Below are 19,584 nucleotides of genomic sequence, written 5' to 3' on the forward strand. Positions count from 1 at the left end.
AAGTCTAATTTCCATCCTCCCTGCCTGCACCCCGAGCTGCATTGGATCCCCAGCCTGTGCTTTGCACAGGAGAGGAAGTGCTTCCTTTGTCCTTCCCAAGACACCCCTGCTCTTGTACCAGACGTGCCCGCAGTATCTCCATTCTCTCCAGCATCTTCAGTCTCTTCCACTCGCTTGGCTCCTTCAATCATCAACAGGTTTCCCTAGACTGGAAAATCTTCCCTTTAGCTGTTATCGCCTGTCCATTTCTTCTTTCTCACTACCAATTTTTAAGAAAGTCTGTGACTTCATTTCTCTCCTTATCAACAAGCTGTCTCCGTAGTTCTGTTACTCTCTACCTTTACTTTCTCGACTGTCAGGTATTTTTTTCCCCTTGGAGTATGTATCTTGTTTCTCCAACTAGACTGTAAGTTCCTTGAGGGCAGGGATCATGTTGCATTTCTTTTTGTATTCCCCACAGTGGCACAGTGCCTGGTTCACTATAAGCCCTGGGTGGTACCTATCAGCCAAACCTAATTAAACTCAACTGTGGCATTCCACCAAGCTTGCACCCAAGAAGCAGAATGTGGTTAGGGGAGAGCTCAGAAGTCCGGGTCGCTCCACCAATCTCAGACAGTCTCCCTGTTTATTACTCTTCCACCACTGACTGACTAGGTTCACTTTCTCACTCTCTAAAATGACTATTTCACATACGTTCTCCAGTCTCAAACCTTCTACACCTTATCTTTCCTCCTCAGAGAGTGCTGAAGAGCTGGCCCCTTGCTTTTTGGAGAAAGTCAGAATCAGTCAGGAGCAGGGTTGGCTAACGACTGGCTCCAGGGGACCTGATTTTTAGCATTTGCCAATTCCCATAGTGCAAATTCGCCCACTTGCTAATTTCCAGTGAAGTCAACTGGCTTTAAAAATACCTGAAAATTTAACAATTGGTTCTCACAAGCTGGTATGAGTCGAATCTAGTGCACTTCTGGGATTGACTCCCTCTTTCACCAGCTACCAACTATACACTGACAACTCCCCAAATTATGTTTCCAACCTAGACATTTCCCTGAACTTCAGAATTAACTGGATCTCCACCTGCATACTTAACATCTCCTCTTAAATGTCTACAGGGCACCTCAAACTTAGCATATTGACCTCATACTAGAATGTGAAGTCTATGAGGATAGGAGGCTGTACTTTATTACGTTCTGTTTCAGAGCTTTAAAAAGAAACTCTTGAGGGTTTTTTTGTTTTTGTTTTTGTTTTTCCTAAACTTACTCCTTTCTCAGTTCTTTATCTCTGGAAACCACATCCACCCAGATAGTGAAGACAAAAAAGAAGAGTTATTCTTTTTTTTAAAATTTATTTTATTAAAGTATAGTTGGAGAATTAAAGGGAATGGGTGTCGGAGGCAGAGGTTCTGAAGTTCACGTCTCCTAGAAGGGGAGGGGAATGAAAGGCTCTCGGTGAAGAAGGACTCCTCAGAGCCTTTCTCTCCTGATGACAACGTGACTCTTTCCAGAGAGCAGCAGTGTCAGCTCTGGAATGTCTAAGGAGAGGAAGGGCTTAGTGACCAGAGTCTGATGGCAGCACAGGATCCTAGGTCCAGAACCCTTCAGATCAACTTACCAATAAGTTCACTATGTAAAACAGTTAAATTTGGTTCAAATGAGGAAGGATGAGAGTTATTCCAACCTGGCAACACTCCCTACCCCCATTGGGGGTCCCTACAGGAGAGGCTCCAGGGAGTACCTGGAAAACCGTTGGAAAAATTCTCCTCATAAATGACTTGAAATGCCATGTCTGTAATATGCTACATTCAATTTTTTTACCCATTCCAATTATTTTTCTATTTTTCTGCCAATCTCATACTTTAATTAATTTAGAGCCTGAGAGCTTTGTAATATAACAAAGGAAGAAATTGAAATGTCTAATAAATAAGTAAAATAACAACATGTTTTTTGGGGGGGCCGGCATATTAGTGTATTTCTTTAAAATCATGTCTACTATTGGCAGGAGTTGACTAGATACCTTCAACATAGAGATTCACTTGGTAAAACTATATATTGATCAATAAAAAAATAAATGAATATAGTTGATTTACAATTTTGTGTTAGTTTCAGGTGTACAGCAAAGTGATCCAGTTATACATATATTTTTATATATTTTTTCATATTCTTTTCCATTATGGTTTATTACAGGATACTGAATATAGTTCTCTGTGCTATACAGTAGGACCTTGTTGTTTATCCATTCTATATATAATAGTTTGCATCTGCTAATCCTAAACTCCCAAGCCATCCCTCCCCCGCCCCTTGGCAACCACAAGTCTGTTCTCTATGTCTGTGAGTCTGCTTCTGTTTCCTAGGTAAGTTCATTTGTGTCATACTTTAGATTCCACAAATAAGTGATATCATATGGTATTTGTCTTTCTGTTTCTGATTTTACTTAGTATGATAATCTCTAGGTCCATCCATGTTGCTGCAAATGGCATTATTTCATTCTTTTTTTATGGCTGAGTAGTATTCCATTGTAGATATGTACCACATCTTGTTTATCCAGTCATCTGTCGATGGACATTTAGGTTGTTTCCATGTCTTGGCTATTGTGAATAGTACTGCTGTGAACACGGGGGTGCATGTATCTTTTTGAATTATAGCTTTGTCCAGATATATGCCCAGGAGTGGGATTGCTGGATCATATGGCAACTCTATTTTTAGTTTTTTGAGGCACCTCCATACTGTTTTTCATAGTGGCTGCAGCAATTTACTTTCCCACCAACAGTGACTCTAAAGAAAAGCCATTCTTGATTCTGCTCTTTCCCTCATCTTTCTCAAGCCATCCAGTGTACAGGAAGGACATGGCTCCCCTGCCATGGTCAATCTGGATGCCTGCTCTCCTCTCTAGCTCTGCTGTTCTCCCTGTGATAAGCTAAACAATGGGCCTCCAAATATGTCCACATCCCAAGGCCCTTGTGAATATGTTATCTTACATAATAAAAGGGACTTTCTAGATGTGATTAAGGGTCTTGGGTTGGGGGCATTATCCTGGATTATCTGAGTAATCAGAAGAGTCCTTATAAGAGGGAGGCAGGAGGATCAGAGTCAGAGATGGAGAGACGTGAGGATAGGAGCAGAGATCAGAAGGTGAGGAGATGCAACCTTGGCTATGAAGATGGAGGAAGGGGCCATGAGCCAAGAAATGCTGGCGGACTCTACAACCTACAAAAGTCAAGGAAACTGATTCTACTCTAAAGCCTCCAGAAGAAATGTGGGCATACCAGCACCTTGATTTTAGTCCAGTAAAATTGATTTTGGAATTCTGACCTCCAGAACTGTAAGGTAATAATACATTTGTGTTGTTTTAAGCAAATAAGTATGTGGTAATTTGTTACAGCAGCAACAGGAAACTAATACGTCACTGTAGTCTCAGACATTGCTACCATCTCTCACTTGCGCTGTTGCAATAGAATCCTACCTAACCTCTCCCTCTCTCTTTTTAAAAATTTTATTGTGTCCACTTTTCTTCTTTTCCTTTATTGTGGTAAGAACACTTAACACGAGATCTACCCTCTTAACAGATTTTTAAGTGTACAATACAATGCTGTTAACTATAGGCACAACGTTCAACAGCAGCTCTCTAGAACGTATTCATGTTGTATAACTGAAACTGTATGCATTGATTAGCAACTCCCGGTTTCTCTCTCCTCATCCCTGGCAACCACCATTCTACTCTCTGCTTCTATAAGTGTGATTGTTTTAGGTACCTCATGTAAGTAGAATCATGCAGTAATTGTCCTTCTACGATTGGCTTATTTCACTTAGCATAATGTCCCCTGTTGTCGCATATTGCAAAATTTCCTTCTTTTTAAGGCTGAATAGTAGTCCATTGTATGTATTCTCTGTTTCTACTCTTCACTCCCTGTAAATCTCCCCCACAATAGCGTGAATGATGATTTCCAGTCCCTCTGCTCAAAACTGTCCAACGGCTGGCTTTTCATCCATTTGGAATAAAATCCAAACTCCTTACTTGGGCCTATAAGGCTCTCTGGCTACTTCTCCAGCTCTCTTGAATCACTCTCCCCTGTTTCATGTTCCTCCAGCTACTCTGGCCCTCCGGCCTTTGCAGTGGCCATTTCCTTTAGCTGGAATGCCTGCCTCTGACAGATGGGCTGGGCAAATGGCTGTCTCTTTCATATCATTCACATCTTAACTCCAAAATCACCTGCAAAGAAAAGTTTTCCATGACTCTCCACCTTGAAATACCCCCCTGGACCTCCCTAACACACCATCTTGTTTTTCATTTTAGTCACTTCCCTTATTACTACTGGGCATTTCCTTGTTTATTCATTTGTGCATTTGTTTCTATTCTGACTCCACTAGATTTTAAACTCAGTGAGGCTGAGAACCTGTGTGTCTTTCTATTTGAAAGTATGTTCTGCACTTAGAGTGGGGCACATAGTAGTTGCTCCATAAAAAGAGAGAGGGACCACCAGGAAAGTCTCTCAGTGGAGATGTCTGTTCAGCTGGTGTTTGCATTCTTTTTAGAGAGACCAGGGGAAAGGATTCCCTATTCAGTTTTGCAAGAAGCTCTTCTCTGACTTCTTAGGTTGAAGAGATGAGTGGGATTGTGGATAAAGAATTGAACCTAGAGAAAGGCAGATTGGTACCTAAGTTCACATGTTTTCAAAATCCCACGGTTTTAGTTAGTCTTTTTAAACTCGTTATTACTAAATTCAGTATCATGTAACAAGAAGAGACTAATTTTGGATATTTTCAGAAGGAAAAATTTGGAATGGATTTAAAAAGAATTTACCAAGCTTTCAACAAGAGAGGGGGTATAGCTCAGTGGTAGAGCATTTGACTGCAGATCAAGAGGTCCCCGGTTCAAATCCGGGTGCCCCCTTGTCTACCTTTCTGTTTTTCACAGCCACTCAGGTTAACCCCGAATAACCCAAGAGTCTGAGGTTTCTGAATCCAGGATCCAAAGAGGATCCTGGAGATCCTCTTGCACCAGGTGAATTTTTTCTCTCCCCGGAAGTCACACAGGGGTGACTCTACCATGTTTCAGCTGAATACCCCCACTCAGTGGCAAGAAGCCTCAGCAGGCAGAAAGAAGGCTGAGACCCTTCCAGTCCCTGAGACCCTTCAAGACTTATTGGTTTAACGTTAATTACAGTTTCTTTGCGGGGCGGGGGATGGAATGTTGGGGCGGAGCAGTATTATTTTGCCTAGTTCATACTCTGACCAGGCAGATTAGAACAGAATCCAAGTTCAGAAGGTTTATATAGTGGCGAAGTTTAACGAGACACAGCATAGATGTAAGAAGGAGGGTGAAAAGTGGACGGCTTTCTCCTTCTTTATATTAGTTCAAAGGCAGGGCTTTGGCCCGTTACACCTACAGGTGGTGAGTTTGAGGCCTGATGTCCAGGAAAGGGGTGAAATATTAGTTATTTCTCGGGTCTGGGCTTTGCACCGCACGGCAGATCTGTTTAATCGTCATGTCCAGCTTCGCGACGCGTCGCACAGTAATGGGAGCCGTGGGGAAAAATGCATTCGAGTAGTATTCCCCCGGGGCCCCGAGGGCTGACACAACCAAATTCCGAGTTTAAAATATCACAACTGCCCCCTGTCTGAAGAAGCATGCCTCTCCCACTATCCTTTCTTTTTCCTTTTTTTGGGCAAAACTTAGTCGAGGGGCCTTGCTCCCTTCTCGTTTTCCTCCGACCCAACACTGATACCGTCAGTCACGCAGCCAATAGATATCTGTCCCCATCTTTAGGTTATGAAACTTGATGGCCTTTTATTATTTGTTCAGTGGTTCTCAAAGTGTCGTCCAGCAGCATCAGCATTCCCTGGGAACTTGTTAAAAATGCACATTCTCGGGGTCCCACTCCAGGCCAAGAGAATCAGAAACCGGGAGGTGCTTTAACAAACTCTCCAGGTAATTCTGACGCAAGCTCAAGTTTGAGAACCACTACATTAGTTTATATCAGTTTACATCCGGATGTAACTTTATTTTTGTAAATTAAATGAACTTTTGGGTCGGCATTGGCCATTTCGACGTTCTCGAAGTGCTTTCACTCTGCCGGTGGCATGAGCAATAGGGAAACACGGCATGCGCCTGTCACCGGTAATAAAGAAAGGTGAAGTTGGAGAAAGTCTGTGTCTGTGGGTTTCCTTCCCTTGACCCAGCCCCACCCAAAACTGAACAGGAACTTGGGGGAGTCTTGTCTCCTGAACCAGCTCCTGGAACTGCCTGACACCCCTGAGGCTGCCAGCGGTGACCGCAGAAGTCCTGATACCGCTGGCGTGGGTAGTGGGGACCTGTAGCTTTTGTACCTGATTTGTGCCTGTACCCACCCCCTCCTCCTGCTGAGTACAAAGTAAAGCCGAAAGCTTTCCGTTACGGTTGGAAAATGAGGAAGGAATTTTTAAGTAGCTTTTCTCTGCTTTCTTTAACGTAGAACCCAAGGTTAAAATATGAGTCAAGAATAAATTATACTAGTTACATAAGTTGAGGAAAAAACTACGAGGGGGCACCCGGATTTGAACCAGGGACCTCTTGATCTGCAGTCAAATGCTCTACCACTGAGCTATACCCCCACGCCGTTTCTGCGCTTGGATAGTGCTCTTTTGGGCGTTAAGTCAACGCTACACCAAAGGTGGAGAGTAAGGATATGGAGAAAGGAACGAAAGAGGAAAAGGGGCCAAGCAGAAAGCAGAAGGCCCCCGGATCCGGGGAACCACAGGAAAGCTACACGGCAGAGGCGCGGGGAGGGAAAACCTAACTCGGCTGCGAGGCGCTGAGTCCTGGCGGGAGGGACTGGTTCCGCCCTACAAATGTGGGAAAGGATGTTGCAGGGGAAGGCTAATGGGGGCGGAGCAGGGGCTTCCCGTTCGGTCCGCAGGTTCTCGCCGGGTACCGACGGGTACAAAGGAAGTCTCCAAATCTGGAGAATCTGATTTGGTGTTCGGGTGGGCTCAAACCCCACCCTGGAAGGGTGCGAGGTGTTTGCCCGCCCCCTGCAGCCCAGGCGCCCAGATGTGCAGCCAGATCGGCTCCGCCCCGCCGGAAGTGCCCTGGGCAAGGTCGTCTGTCCGCGCCTAGCCTCCGGGCCTATCTCTCCAGGGCTCCTTTTGCTTGGGAGCTCACCTAGGCGCGTACCCCCGGTCCCGCAGTCCTCCCCGGAACCCGCCCCCGCGCAGCCCTGGGTCGCCCGGGGAGCGCGCCTCGCCGCGCGCGCCCCTGCCCGCGCCCGCGGCGCGTCCCCGCCCCGGTACAGCCCCTCCTCCCCGCTGTGTTTATTAGGGGAAGGAGGGCGGAGGCGGAGGCCAGTTCCCTAGCTCCAGCCGCCGTCGCCGTCGCCTGTGCAGTTGCAGCCGCGGCCGTCTCCCGCCAGCTCGCTCCGGGGAAAGAGAACGTGCGCGAGCTCCGGCGTCCCCGCCCTAGCTTTTCCCGGAGCCATGAATCCCAACTGCGCCCGGTGCGGCAAGATCGTGTACCCTACGGAGAAGGTGAACTGTCTGGATAAGGTGAGACGCGGGACCCGGAGACACGTCTTTGCAATCCCCGAGCAGTGCTCCAGATCGGGGGAGGAGAGCGGGGCTGGGTCTATGCCGCCTCATCCCCGCGATCCTGAGAGGAGGGAGGGAGGGCGGTGTCGTGGGGTGTGGGGACAGACCCCAGTCTGGAAACCAGGAGATCCGGGGCGAGGCAAGGAGTCCACGCGTGGCGGGCAGCCACTACTGGAGAAGAGTGGGTTCTGTGCCCAGGGGTTGGGAGGACGCGAGTGGAGTAGGGAAGCCAGGCCCCGGAGTGGGGGTGGGGGGAGTGAGGGAAGGTTAGGGGTGCAGCCCCGCCCCCTAGGGCCGGGAGAGTGAGAGGAGACGGCCGCTCCCTCTCCCCGCCTCGCCGAGCGCCAAGTAGGCGGAAGCGCTGGGCGCTGGGGGAGGGGGCGGCGGGGGGGCGGGGCAGAGGTTGGGGGCCCCCGCGAAACCGTCCGCTCCGGCGGCGAATGGCCGGGCTTCCTGGCCTGGAGACTGGAGGGCGGGGGCTATCAGCCGGCGAGTGTTGCATCTGGTGAACTGGCCTGCGGATAAGGCCCCAAGCCCCACTGCGAGACCCCTTTTTTGCACGACCTGCAGTCCTCTTGGTGGGTCAGCGGTTAATGGCCTAGCAGACGTCCTCCGTAGCTTCCCAGCCCCCACCTCAAATTGGAAGCCAACTCCCAGTGCTGGTCCGCCCAGCCGGACCGGGGCGGGGTCGCGTGCTGGAGTAGTAGGGTGGGTGGGGGTCGCTTCACAGAAATCTGAAATTGTGCTCAGAGGCCGAGTCCAGCTTGTAGAACAAAGAGCTAACTTTTCAAAGCAGGTTTCCCCAGTGGAGGGTGGGGTTGGCTGAGTTCAGGGGAAGCCAAGAAAAGGGGGAGGTGTTAGGGGGAAGGGAAGGTGGCCTTCTGGAAATTCACTGTCCCCTGGGGGCCCTTACGCGTCTTCCTCCTCCCCCCCACCCAATCATGCTGGACTCGTTCATCTGGTTGCCATTATACTTTTGGAGGGGGGCGGAGAGTAGAACTGGGTATTTCCGGCAGTTTGGGGTAGGATCCTGGCCTCTTTTAATCTCCCGAAGATCCTAAGGCAAAATCCACCTCCTCTCTGCATCCCCTCCCCAGTCTGGAGGAGAAGCCTGTGTGATTTTGTCCCCCTCCTCATCGTGCCTGTCATCTACCTCCTAAAGCTGGCTCCAAGTCCAAAGATTCCCTCCTTCCCGTCTGGAGTGGCAGGGGCTGGGGGGCATGGGATGGAAGAGGGGTGCAGAGCCCACCTGGAGCCAGGTTTTGTTTGGGAAAGGGTAGTTCGTTGGATACTTTTGTCTTTCCCCTCCACCTTGGGGTTGGTGCTTCCTCAGTGACCTTTGGTCTCTGAGTCAGGGTGAGGGGGTGGGGTTTCCAAGGTTCTGAGGTACATTTGAAATTGCTCTTGGAGGAAAGGGGCATATGGGGCTGCTGCTGTTTCACTGTCCTGGGCCTGGCTGGGCAGGTGGAGAGGAAGGCCATGTTATGGGTACAAGGGATGTGGGTACTGACCTTCCCAATGACCATGCCGGAAGGCAGGATTTGAGCTTGGAGGCAGGAGCTGAGAGCTCTCTGTCCTTACACACTGGGGTTTTTGCCCTTCCCCGGTGATAGGGATTTTGGTCTCTGCATCTTGAGTTCCCTGTGCCCTCCTTCTTCTGCACGGTCATGAACTGGGAAGAGGCTGTGGCCACTTTCCACCCACGTAAGGCAGAAGCAATATATGATGGAGGGATTGCTAGCCTGGGAGTTGGGAGACTTGGTCCTAGTTCCAGGTCTGCTCCTGCCAGCTCTACGAATGGCTCTAGGCCTCAGTATTCACCATCTATCAAATGGGTATGGTAATGTCTTTTCCTTGAAGGTGGGGAAGTGCACTAAAGTGCCCGGAAGGGGATGTGGTATAGGCTGTGCCCTCCCTACCTTGCTGGGGTACTCTCTGCAGCCCCATACCTTTGGAGTCAGAGGGGAGTGGTGCAGGGATCCTTCAAGGTGCCCTCCCCAGCTGTTCTCTTGCCCTCGCAGAAAGGGGACATTCAGGTGGGGGTTGCCCTGGGAAGTGAGAGTTCGTGATTCCTCTCTCTTTTTAGAACTCTCCTTACAGGAGGTGGCCCTGGGGAGACCTCACCCCTGCACTGAGCAGGAGGCCTGGAATATCCAGGTATCAGACCTGTTCCTCCCAACCCCCTTCAGGTAGTAAGGGCAGGCACTTGGAATGGGGACCTGGTGCCTGGAGGACTGAGACCTGAGGGGGAACCTTCGGTCGCATAGATACAGTTGCTAACCAACTTCCCAAGGCTTCCCATTTATAACAGGAGAGAGTCAAATTAGACTCGCCTGTTTCACTGCAATTTCCCTACGACACAACATGACCCAGAGCAAAAGCTACATCCTTGGTGTTAGCCTTTTCTCCTCCCTGAGCCTTATCTCCCAAAGGCTTAGCTGGGTTAAAGTCTGTGTCACCTATGATGGCCACCCTGCCCTCAACCTGCCGTACCCAGTGTGCTCTGTGTGCTGAATAAATATGTATTGCTGGGTGCTGAATAAATATGTATTGCTGGTGTTTGAGGTCGAGATTCGCTTCCCCAGAGGACTTATGGGATCAGAGTTGGGGGAGAAACAGGGTGACGTCACTCATTCATTCAACAAATATTTATTGAGCATCTACTTTGTGCCAGGCACCCTCAGGGGCTGCTGCAGGGCCTTTGGGGAGGGAGAGGGGCTGCGTCTCACAACGTCCTCTACATTTTGAGGGAGGTGGAGTTTTGTCCTAGACCCTGTGAGGAAGCAGTCGTATCTGGCTGGGGACCTGCATTGTCAAGAGTCTTGCCATGTCCCTCTCCCCTGGCTTGCTTTCGCCGGCCTCCTGAACACAGGTGGAGGCAGTTCCCCGGACTCCCCCATTGGGAGAGCTCTCTGCCTCTGGCTGTCTGAACCACCTTCCTCTCAGCCCCCACAGGGGGCAGCAAGGTAGAAGGAAGCTGGGCTGGACACAAAAAAGGAGAAAAGGCCTTGCAGCCCTGGCGCCTCATTTCCTAGCTGAGAGCACCCCACCATCATCCCGTGACCGTCCATTCATAACAGCTACGACTCACTGGAATGTGCCAGGCCCAGTCTTCGCAGGAGCCTCACAAAGCAGATGTGATCGCTCCTGTAAATTAAGAACCCCATAATCAGAGGCTCAGGCAGGTCATGTGGCTCACTCCCCTTTCCGCCAGAGCAGGAATTCAGACCTAAAGTTCTTCTTGCTCAGCTCTTCTGCCTGTTGTGTTTGCAAAAAGTACTTTTATTTACACTATCTCGTTAATAGTGGTCCCTCCCCTTCCTGACCCTGGCCTGAGGAATGCTCTGGGCCTGGGCTCTTGAACCAGGAATAACACTCCCTGGGAATGTGTGGTGGTGCAGCCACGGTCTATGCCTTTAAGCCAGCCTCCCAGGTGGCCAACTGAGCTAGGCTGGTGACCTGGCCCGGGTGGGGCTAGGGTTGCCCCTGGAGGAGTGAGAAACTGTAACCCTGGGTGACAGGAAGGGAGGGAGAGGTCTCATACTCCAACCCTGAGTCATAGGCAGCCCGGGTGCAGAGGGCAAGATACCAGGCTGCAGGCACAGCGACCCGAAGTTCACCGCATCCCCCTCACCCAGAGCTGTGAGCAGCCGCTTCCGCCACCTCCATGGTGATTCCAGAGAGACAGGGCTGGCCCAAGCCTCACCCAAGTGCGGGGGGTCTTGCTTCTGTCCCATCAGCCTCTGTCTGCCTTTCTGTGGAGTTGGTTGCAGCTTTGGAGCTGCAGGCAAGGGAGAGTTGAGGGCGATGCTGGAGCCTAGGAGATGGGCTGAGAGGCTTCTAACAGGCACCAGAGGTCTGGTTTTTGGTGAACAGGGAAACAGTGGACTTCCGGGGCAGCAGGGAGGATTCGAGTTGCATGCCTAGAGGTAACTTTGCTCCCTGAGTCCCGGGAATCCTCTGAAATCTTCTTACCTGTGGCCTCTAAGAAAGAGGGGACTCTTGAACTTCTCTGGTGGTCCAGTGATTAAGCCTCTGTGCTTCCAAGGCAGGGGGCGTGGGTTCGATCCCTGGTGAGGGAACTAAGATTCCCACATGCCGCATGGTGCGGCCAAAAAATACAAAAAAGATTAAAAAAAAAGAAATTGAAAAGAAAGAGGGGACTCTTGCTCTGAGACAGGGCTCGTGGGGCAGGGGAAAGAGGCAGACAGAGGCTCATTGTGGGGTTGTATTGACTTATTTCCCTGTGTCCTTCACCAGACCCAACTGAGACAGGGATGGGGTTTTTTCATTTGGGGTCCCCTCAGGGTTCCCGGCCCAGGCTTGGCCCAAAGGGGCTGTTGAATGACTTGTCATTTTCTGCCCCTGCTCCCCTCGCTTTCCTACCCCAAAAGGACACAGTGGCAGGAGCTGCTGGATTTTCTTGAACCTTGGAGCCCTCCTCCAGAGAGGGGAGGGAAGTGACGAGAAGCAGCTAGTGGTGCCAGGCTTGGCGCCTGTGTCATCTCCTCTCAGCACCTCTTTGGGACCGGGAGTTTTAGCTCCTCTTTACAGATGCAGAGACCGAGTTCCGTAGTTACCCTGAAGGTACTCAGTCCACTCTTGTTTTCATTTTTCTGTTACTGGACCCCCTGTAAGAGAACAGATGACCACTGCCTCAGCCTCTAACGTGTGTAGCCGAGAGCAAGGGGGGTGGGGGTGAGGTGGGGAGGAGCTACCGATGGAAATGGGCACCGTTCCCTTGTACAGGGCTCCCCTTCCTCCCAGTGGCAGCTGGCGGGTGTGTGTGTGTGTGTGTGTGTGTGTGTGTGTGTGTGTGTGTGTGTGTGTGTGTGTGTGTGTGTGTGTGTGTGTGTGTGTGTGTGTGTGTGTGTGTGTGTGTGTGTGTGTGTGTGTGTGTGTGTGTCTTGTGGAACCCCCGGATTGGCTGTTGGCCTTTTACCCCAGCCTGGCCAGTATACTATGCCCCCTTCCCAAGGGGCTTGGCTCCAGGGTGGGGACCTGGCTGTCTGCTAGGGTGGAAGTGTCTGTGTCTCTCTCCTTCTCTCCCCCAAGTCAATCAGGGGGCAGCGTCGGAGGTCCCCAGGCCTAGGACAGTGCGGATTCCTGCCTACGTGTGTGTGAAAGTGGGTCATGGTCTGGATTCCAGAAAATGTTTTTCCTGGCAGGCCCCTGCGGGGGTAGGGGCCCAGGCAGGGGCATGTGCAGCTAAGCAGGCAGAGGCCAGCAGACTGGGTGGTGACAGGGCTGGGGCACTCTGCCAGCGCCTCCCAGGCATTGGGGGAGGGAGAGGGGCTTTCACTTCGAGGGCTGGTGGGGGCAGGGACTACCCTGTTTTAGCTTTCCGGTGGGTTGTCTGTGCTGGGGTTTTGCACCGGGAGGAGTGTGGGCTGGACTCAGGGATAGGCCCCGGTTGGGGTGGAGGCCCAGCTTACAACAGCCATCCCTTGCTTCCAGATTTCCCGCTGACCTTCTTCCCAAAGAGCAGTTCTCCCGTCACTTTGTTTACTGTTCCACCACTGGAGAGTCCTTTGGGTCTCCTTGATGGGGAAAGTACCCTGTTAGAAGGTGATTACCCCCCAAATTACCCCGTCGTCTCTGGTTGAAGTGGTCCAGGGTGAGGGAGGTGGTATGCCAACGTCTCAGCTTCCTTTTTTCTGTCCCCTTCTCCGAAGTGTCCTAGAAGCACGCCTTGGTTGGGAAACACATTTTGAAAAGCACCTCCTTGGGGAAATTTCCTGACAGGTGGCCAAGAGCCGGGCGCGTGCTGGGCACCTCGAAAGCCTCCCTGTGCCCTTCCCTGGCTTCTGGCCTCTTTCTTTGAGGGGTCAGGAGTGTCTCCCTTGGCTGCTGGGAAATGGGGCAGGGACGGGCCAGCTGGGTCACCCCAGCAGCCCGGATTCTGGGGTCCTGGAAGCTGGACTCCTGGTGGGTGCTGATCCGGGGGCCTCGTCCTGGGCTGCCAGGGGCGGACTTCTCTCATTTGCTTGGGTTTGCGTGAGCATCGGCGTTTCTCAGGATGGGGTCACCTCTGTTGCATCAGTTGCCCTGTCCTCGTGGTCCTTGACTCTCTTCCCCTCCCTCAGCCGCCCTGGGTGGATCCTGGTTCCGTTCTGGGTCCCCGGGCTGCAGTGGAGTCTTCCCTGCCGCGCATTCTCACTCACATGCATTGTAGCTGTGGCTGGGCACGGCAGAGCCCCACCTGCACCCCAAGACACACCCACCTCCCGCCGAGCCGCCGAGCCCCCTCGGCTGAGGGTCGTCTCTGCCGCACCCAGCACCTGACACTCGAGTATGTAGGGGTGCCAGGTGCTACGCTGAGGGCTTTGTAGGTGATTTCTCACTTAAACCTCAACCATCCCAAGAGAGATGGGTATTATGATTTCCATTCTACAGACGCAGAAATTGCTCACAGGTGTAGGTCCTGACCAAGGTCACACAGCTAGTCAGGGCGGGGCTTTGATGTCCACTACTGGGGGGGGGTCCACCTCCAAGCAGAGGAGGGCGGTGCCTCAGAGGAAGACCAGCTGAGGGATGGGGGAAGGGTGTGGGTGTGGTGGCTAGAGCCTGGGGTGGTGCCAGTCTAGCCCCCAGGCTAGAGCCTGGGGCACCCACCCCCAGTCTGGGCAGGGGTCGCTCAGGAAGGGGAGGCAGTGGGGCTGGCGCATTGCCCAGGTCCAGGTGTGTCTGGAGGCTCAGGTGTGTCTGGAGGCCCTGGTGTGGGAGCTAGGAGGGACTGGGTGCATGGGGGCTGGGCCCTCCTCCTCTGTCAAGGCTGAGGAGCTGCCCCTCACGTTCAGCACCGGCTTCTTAGCAACCCTGGCGCAGCTTTGCATAAGCAATGAGGCTTCTCCTGCTCCGTCAGAGGGAGTGGTCTGGGGGAGGTGGAGCAGACCTTCTGGGGGCTGCTCGCTACTGTTATAACTGGCCTCTTCCCCACTCAACCTTGTGTCTGCCCTTCTCCCCCTCCGGATAGCTCCAGTGGGACAGGGGAGGGAGGGTGGTGTCATCAGCTGCCAGAGCCTGTGACCTGAGATGGCCCCGGCTCACCTGGGGTGTGTCTGTGTTCCAGTCCCCGGATGGAGAGCTCCTTCCTGGGGCCCGAGCCCCCTTCCTGAATCCTGGTGTCTGACGGGTGTCCTCCCTCTGCCTCTGTCCCCAGTTCTGGCATAAAGCATGCTTCCACTGCGAGACCTGCAAGATGACACTCAACATGAAGAACTACAAGGGCTATGAGAAGAAGCCCTACTGCAACGCGTGAGTCCTGCCTTGGGCAGGGGCTGGGCGGGCACTTGGCTCCCTCCTAGCGCTTCCTTCCATTCTGATACCCACAAGAGGACATGGCCCAGCATTTCCACGCTCTGCTCCATGTGTTTTAACCATGTTGAGTCCTCCTCACCACAGCTGGATGAAGTCAGGGCTGTTAATGTGCCCATTTTACAGCGAAGGAAACTGAAGCTTGAGGAAGGGAAGGGGCTTTCCCAAGATGAATGACTAGTGACAGGCCAGTTCAAACCCCGTAGAGCAAGCTTGTTCTTTCCACCGCAGTCTGCTGTGAGAGAGGGATCCAGCGTGGGCTTTCAAGAAAAAGTCCTGTTTCTGCCCAGTTCTGTTCTCCACTTCGCCTTCCACATTTCTTTCCCCATGACCGCACCTGACTGTTTCCTCTCCCCTGCCCCCTACCAGACGGTCTGGGCACTAGGCCTGGGGGCTCCTGGCTACGGCCCTTCCCAGTAGTCATTTCTTGAGAAGTGGGGGCAGCATGAAGGGAGCGGCCTGGCCCCAGGCAGATCTATTCCCTGCCTGGTGGGAGGTGGAGACCTTCATGTCTTTTCCAGTGGAGTTTGCTCTGGTCTGCTGTGGGGAGGTGGGTAGAGGTGGGGTCCCCCATTCCAGGGGGATACCCCCATCCCATCCCATGCAGTTTCAGGTTGATTGCATTCAGGTCAGGGCTCATGTAGGACCTCACAGCCACGCTACTAGGTGGGGCTTCAGAAGGTCAAGTCACTGCAAGTAGGCGGCAAGATCAGTGTTCAAAAAAATTCAGGATCTGACTTGAGTCTTTTTTTTTTTTCTTTTTAAATTCTCAGTCAGGAGGCTTTCTGCAGCTGAAGTTCACCTGGGAGGGGAACTTTGGGACCTTAAACCCCTGTGAAAGGCTGTCTTCCCCCTTACTGCCCTCCCCTCCCCTGCACATACCACACCCTCTTCTCCTTGGGGCTGGAGCATTCATCAGGCGCTTACTGCCTGCCCTGCCGGCTGCTAGATGCCAACCTGTGCCAGGTGCTGGGAAAATATATTTTCTGGTAAAATCTCAAGCCCAAGAAGCACCATGAATCACCTCCCTTCTGGGAGGGATTGGGGGCACTGGGAAGACTGCCTGGGGTAGAAGGAGGGTCACAGCTCTGTCCTGCCTCCTCCTTCAGCTGCCCCTTCTCCTCTATTAGCTTCCACTGGTCTTCTTCCCCATACCGACCTCTCCCACCCCCCCCCCCCAAGGGAAATGGGACATTCTTCAAATTCTTAAAGGCTCACACAAGCCCTGATTCTCTGCAACTTCCTCCCTCTGTTGGGGAGTAGGGTGGGGTTCAGCAAAGCCAGAGGCTGGGGCAGTTAACCCCTTGATTGCTGGCCCACTTCAGGCTAGATTCTGGGCACCTAGGCTCCTTTGGGGGCAGCTTCTGCGCCTCGGCCCCTCCAGGCAGAAGTCTGGCTGAGCCCGGAGCCCAGTGGATGGCAGGGACTAAGGCTTCTTCATGTCTCTTCCTAAGACTCCGGTAGCCTAGAATGCAGCAAGCGCTGGGAGTTGGAGAAAGAAATCAGAGGCTTGTCCTTGTTTTCTCTGCCTGTTCTCAGTCTAGTGCCAAAGTCCCAGCTTACTTTTCTCACCCTCTTCTAGGGAGGCTGCAGCAAGTAGGGGTGGGTAGCTCCTTCAGGGGTTAGGGGGGCTCCAGGGAAGGCAGAAGATGAAACACCCCTCCTGGGATGCTGCTTCCAACCTGCCGAGGGTGAGATTCCCCTGTCTCTCTCCTGGCCTCCAGCCAGAGAAGCAGGTTGACCCCTGTCCATTCCCTGAGCCTTTACAGCCCTTATTCTTCCACGCCTAGCTGACCTTTGGCCCAGCTGGGATGTTACCTGGGAAGGACCCTGGATGAGGGGCCGAACACTCGGGGGATTTGTGGCCCAGCTGTGTTTCACCCGCGCGGTGGTAGCACCTGGCCCGAGGCAGCCACACTCCCTCAGCTGGCGTCTGCTGAGCTGCAGGTCCTTGCCAGCAAGCCAGACGTGGGGATTCCGGGATAACCCAGAGGCAGGCCCGGCTTGCTCGGGGCGCCCTCCGGACCTGTCGGGGCCTCAGTTTTCCCGTGGTTAAAAATTCCTACCCAGGGATGCTGGAGCCTAGACCAAAAAGTTTTGCGCACCTGCGACGTGCCAGGCACGGGTGTTGCGTGTTCACTCTCATCCCTTCCTGTTTTCTTCCTGCCTTTGGCTCCATCCCCCAGTGACATTCCAGTTCCTGAATCCTGGGGTTTCCAGGATAAGGCCAGCCTGGCCTTGCTTTGTGAAGCTCAGGCCTGGCTTTTCAGCACGTCCCGCTCAAGACCCAGAGGGACAGGTGATCGCTCCCGGCCCCCCGGCCCCCGGCCCTTTGCCAGGGAGTTGAGCCCACCCAGGGAGGGAGTGTGCAAGTTTGGTGTGCAGGGGGACCTCTACGTTCTGCCGATCTCTGGTTAGTCCCTGAGCCAGAGTCTTGCAGGAAGGGTGGGCAAGAGAAAGAAGAAAGCTGTCTGTCTCTCTCCAGTGGCTTCTCAAGATTGAGATTTAAGTTCTGGAAAGTGACTGAACGCAGCAAAAAGGCCTCTTCTATTTCTCTCTTTGCACCAGACTTACCTGGGGTGAGGCCGGGGAGAGAACATAGGCCAGAGCCCACAGCCGGCCTTCTGGGTGGTAGGGGACCCCCAAGGACGTGCATTTACACACGTGCCTGTGCATATCCAGACACACACGCTGCCGCCAGCTGTGGGGCCAGGGAGAAACGCCAGGATGTCGGACTGTATAGGCTGTGTTTGTGTTCACACTTCCCAGGCCACAGGCACTCAGCCTTGCTATGACAAGGTAGAGGGGAGCATGCCTGCATTTGCATAATAGCCAGCAGCGGAAGAACCCACTGTTAATCGAATTCTCTCTTGAAGCTTCTGGGTAGGTGGGGTGAGCCTATTCCAGTTGTTATAGGAATATTTATGCCCTCATTTATGCCCTCGATGATTTGTTTTGTAAACTATTCTTTCTGAAAGTGGGGCAGATGGGTCCACGTACAAACCTGGTCCTTTGTCTCCATGCAAATAGTAGAGGAGCCCGGAGGACAGGGGGATTGAGGTGGGGGGGGCTCAGGGGGACACGTGCCTGTTCCTTTCTCCTTGGGGGCCATGAGTCTGTAGAGGCTGCAGACCTGAGGCAGAGTTGCAGGCCAGGGGAACCAGCTTTTGGGGTGTCAAGTAGGGGGTGGACATGGGCTTGGGAAGAACGGGGGGTATGCTCAATTGTACCTTTCCCCTCCTCACTGACTGCAGTGGTAGGGGTCTGTCCTTCAGTTGCCTTGAGCTGTGGGCTGAGGGGCTGAGGAGGGTGGAGGTGTCCCTGGTTCTGGGGAGGAAGGGACTGTGGTCCTTCTCCTTCCCCAGGCCTCAGAGAGTGGGGTGGGGCCTGTGCTGGTGGGGCTTGAAGTATCTCTGGGTTCTAGCAAACTGTCTTGAATCCTAGCTGCTCTTAGGGGATGGGGCAGTGGTGGGCAAATCCAGGAATAGGGACTGGGGCTTTCCCACCTCCCCAGAGTTCTCTGTCTCTGGCTGGGAACAATGGGATCAGATGTCTTGGGGAGCTGGGGGTAGCACCAGGAGAGGGAGTGGGATGGGTGTGTGTGCTATGTTTGGGAGCGGGGAGTCCAAAGGGGTATCCACAGCGAGCAGTGTGGCCTCTAGGCAGCCCCTACCTCTCTCTCACCCCCAAATCCTTATACTCAGATGTCAGGGCCTCAAGGAACCTCAGGGATCACTTTGCTTCCTAACAGCCCATTTTATAGATGAGGAAACTGAGGCGCAGTGTTTCCATGCCTTTCCTGACTTGGCAGAATCATTTCTCTTTGTGTATTGCCATTTTTCATTTTGTCTACCACCACTGAGGGCTGGTAAGTTCTTCTTCATGTCTAGCCTTGATCTTTTCAGCTGCTCATTTTTTTCCCTCTGGTCAAACAATGCCTCCTTGTTGCTTCCTATCCCCAGTGTTTCAGCCCCTTTGGCCTGGGGAACTGGTGAGAAACTGGGTAAGAAGGGAGCCCTCCCTACCCGCCTGCCCGTGGGCAGTGTTCCCAGCAGGGGAATCAGCAGCTCCTTCCAGAGGCAGGATGTAGGGGCTGTGGGTTTTTTTCCCCCCCTTTTGGTGAAACCAAAGGCTCCTTGTTGCTTTTGTTGATGTATTTTTGTTCCTCCTTGAACAAAAAGCTGTGGTTTTTGAAGGGATCCAAGGCTGGAAGAGGCGAGGTTGCCTGTAGAAAGGGGGAGCTGGGCTTCCAGGATATCTGGTCTGTTCTTGTTCTGCCTCTGGAACACAGCTGATGGCGGGACTGGGAGTGGGGCTTCCTACGCGTGATCTCTCTCCCCAGTAAGCCCATAGCAGGAGCCCTGCAGTTTCTCAGCATCCTCCCTGTCCTCATCGTCCCTCCAAGCAGGAAGGTGACTCAGAGGTCCTCTGGGGCAAGCCCCCCTTCTCCTGCATCCCCACAGGTCATGTCTGGACTCTTGAGACACCTGCTTTAGAAGTGTCTTAAGGAGTAGGTGGCTTCTGACTGGGGGGTGGGTGAGAGACCCCAGAGGGTTCTCTCATAATAGCCAAGCTTGGAAACTGGTTGGGTTTAGAAGAGGAAGTTCTCTACCCACCCAACCAAGCATATCTTTCCGCAGAGCTGGGAGTGGGCAGGCGTTCACCTGGCAGGGAGGGATGTCAGCCTGTGCTTAGCTGGCTGGGCAGGTGT

The 19,584-nt window shown here is 52.8% G+C and overlaps 1 protein-coding gene across 2 annotated transcripts in view; it reads left to right on the forward strand.

Annotated features, from left to right (window-relative positions):
* The first annotated feature begins 7,067 nt into the window (after positions 1 to 7,067).
* Positions 7,068 to 19,584, forward strand: part of LASP1 (LIM and SH3 protein 1) — a 40,461-nt gene continuing 27,944 nt past the window's right edge. The window contains exons 1-2 of one of the 2 annotated variants that reach the window (XM_082442394.1): positions 7,068 to 7,514; positions 14,719 to 14,813. In XM_082442394.1, coding sequence (XP_082298520.1) covers positions 7,446 to 7,514; positions 14,719 to 14,813 — 164 coding nt within the window. In that variant the 5' untranslated portion in view covers positions 7,068 to 7,445. The remainder of the gene's footprint in view (positions 7,515 to 14,718; positions 14,814 to 19,584) is intronic. The other variant, XM_082442393.1, reaches the window with a different exon arrangement.

Source organism: Balaenoptera physalus (genome assembly GCF_965194825.1).
Source record: "Balaenoptera physalus genome assembly, chromosome: 20".
Taxonomy (NCBI): domain Eukaryota; kingdom Metazoa; phylum Chordata; class Mammalia; order Artiodactyla; family Balaenopteridae; genus Balaenoptera; species Balaenoptera physalus.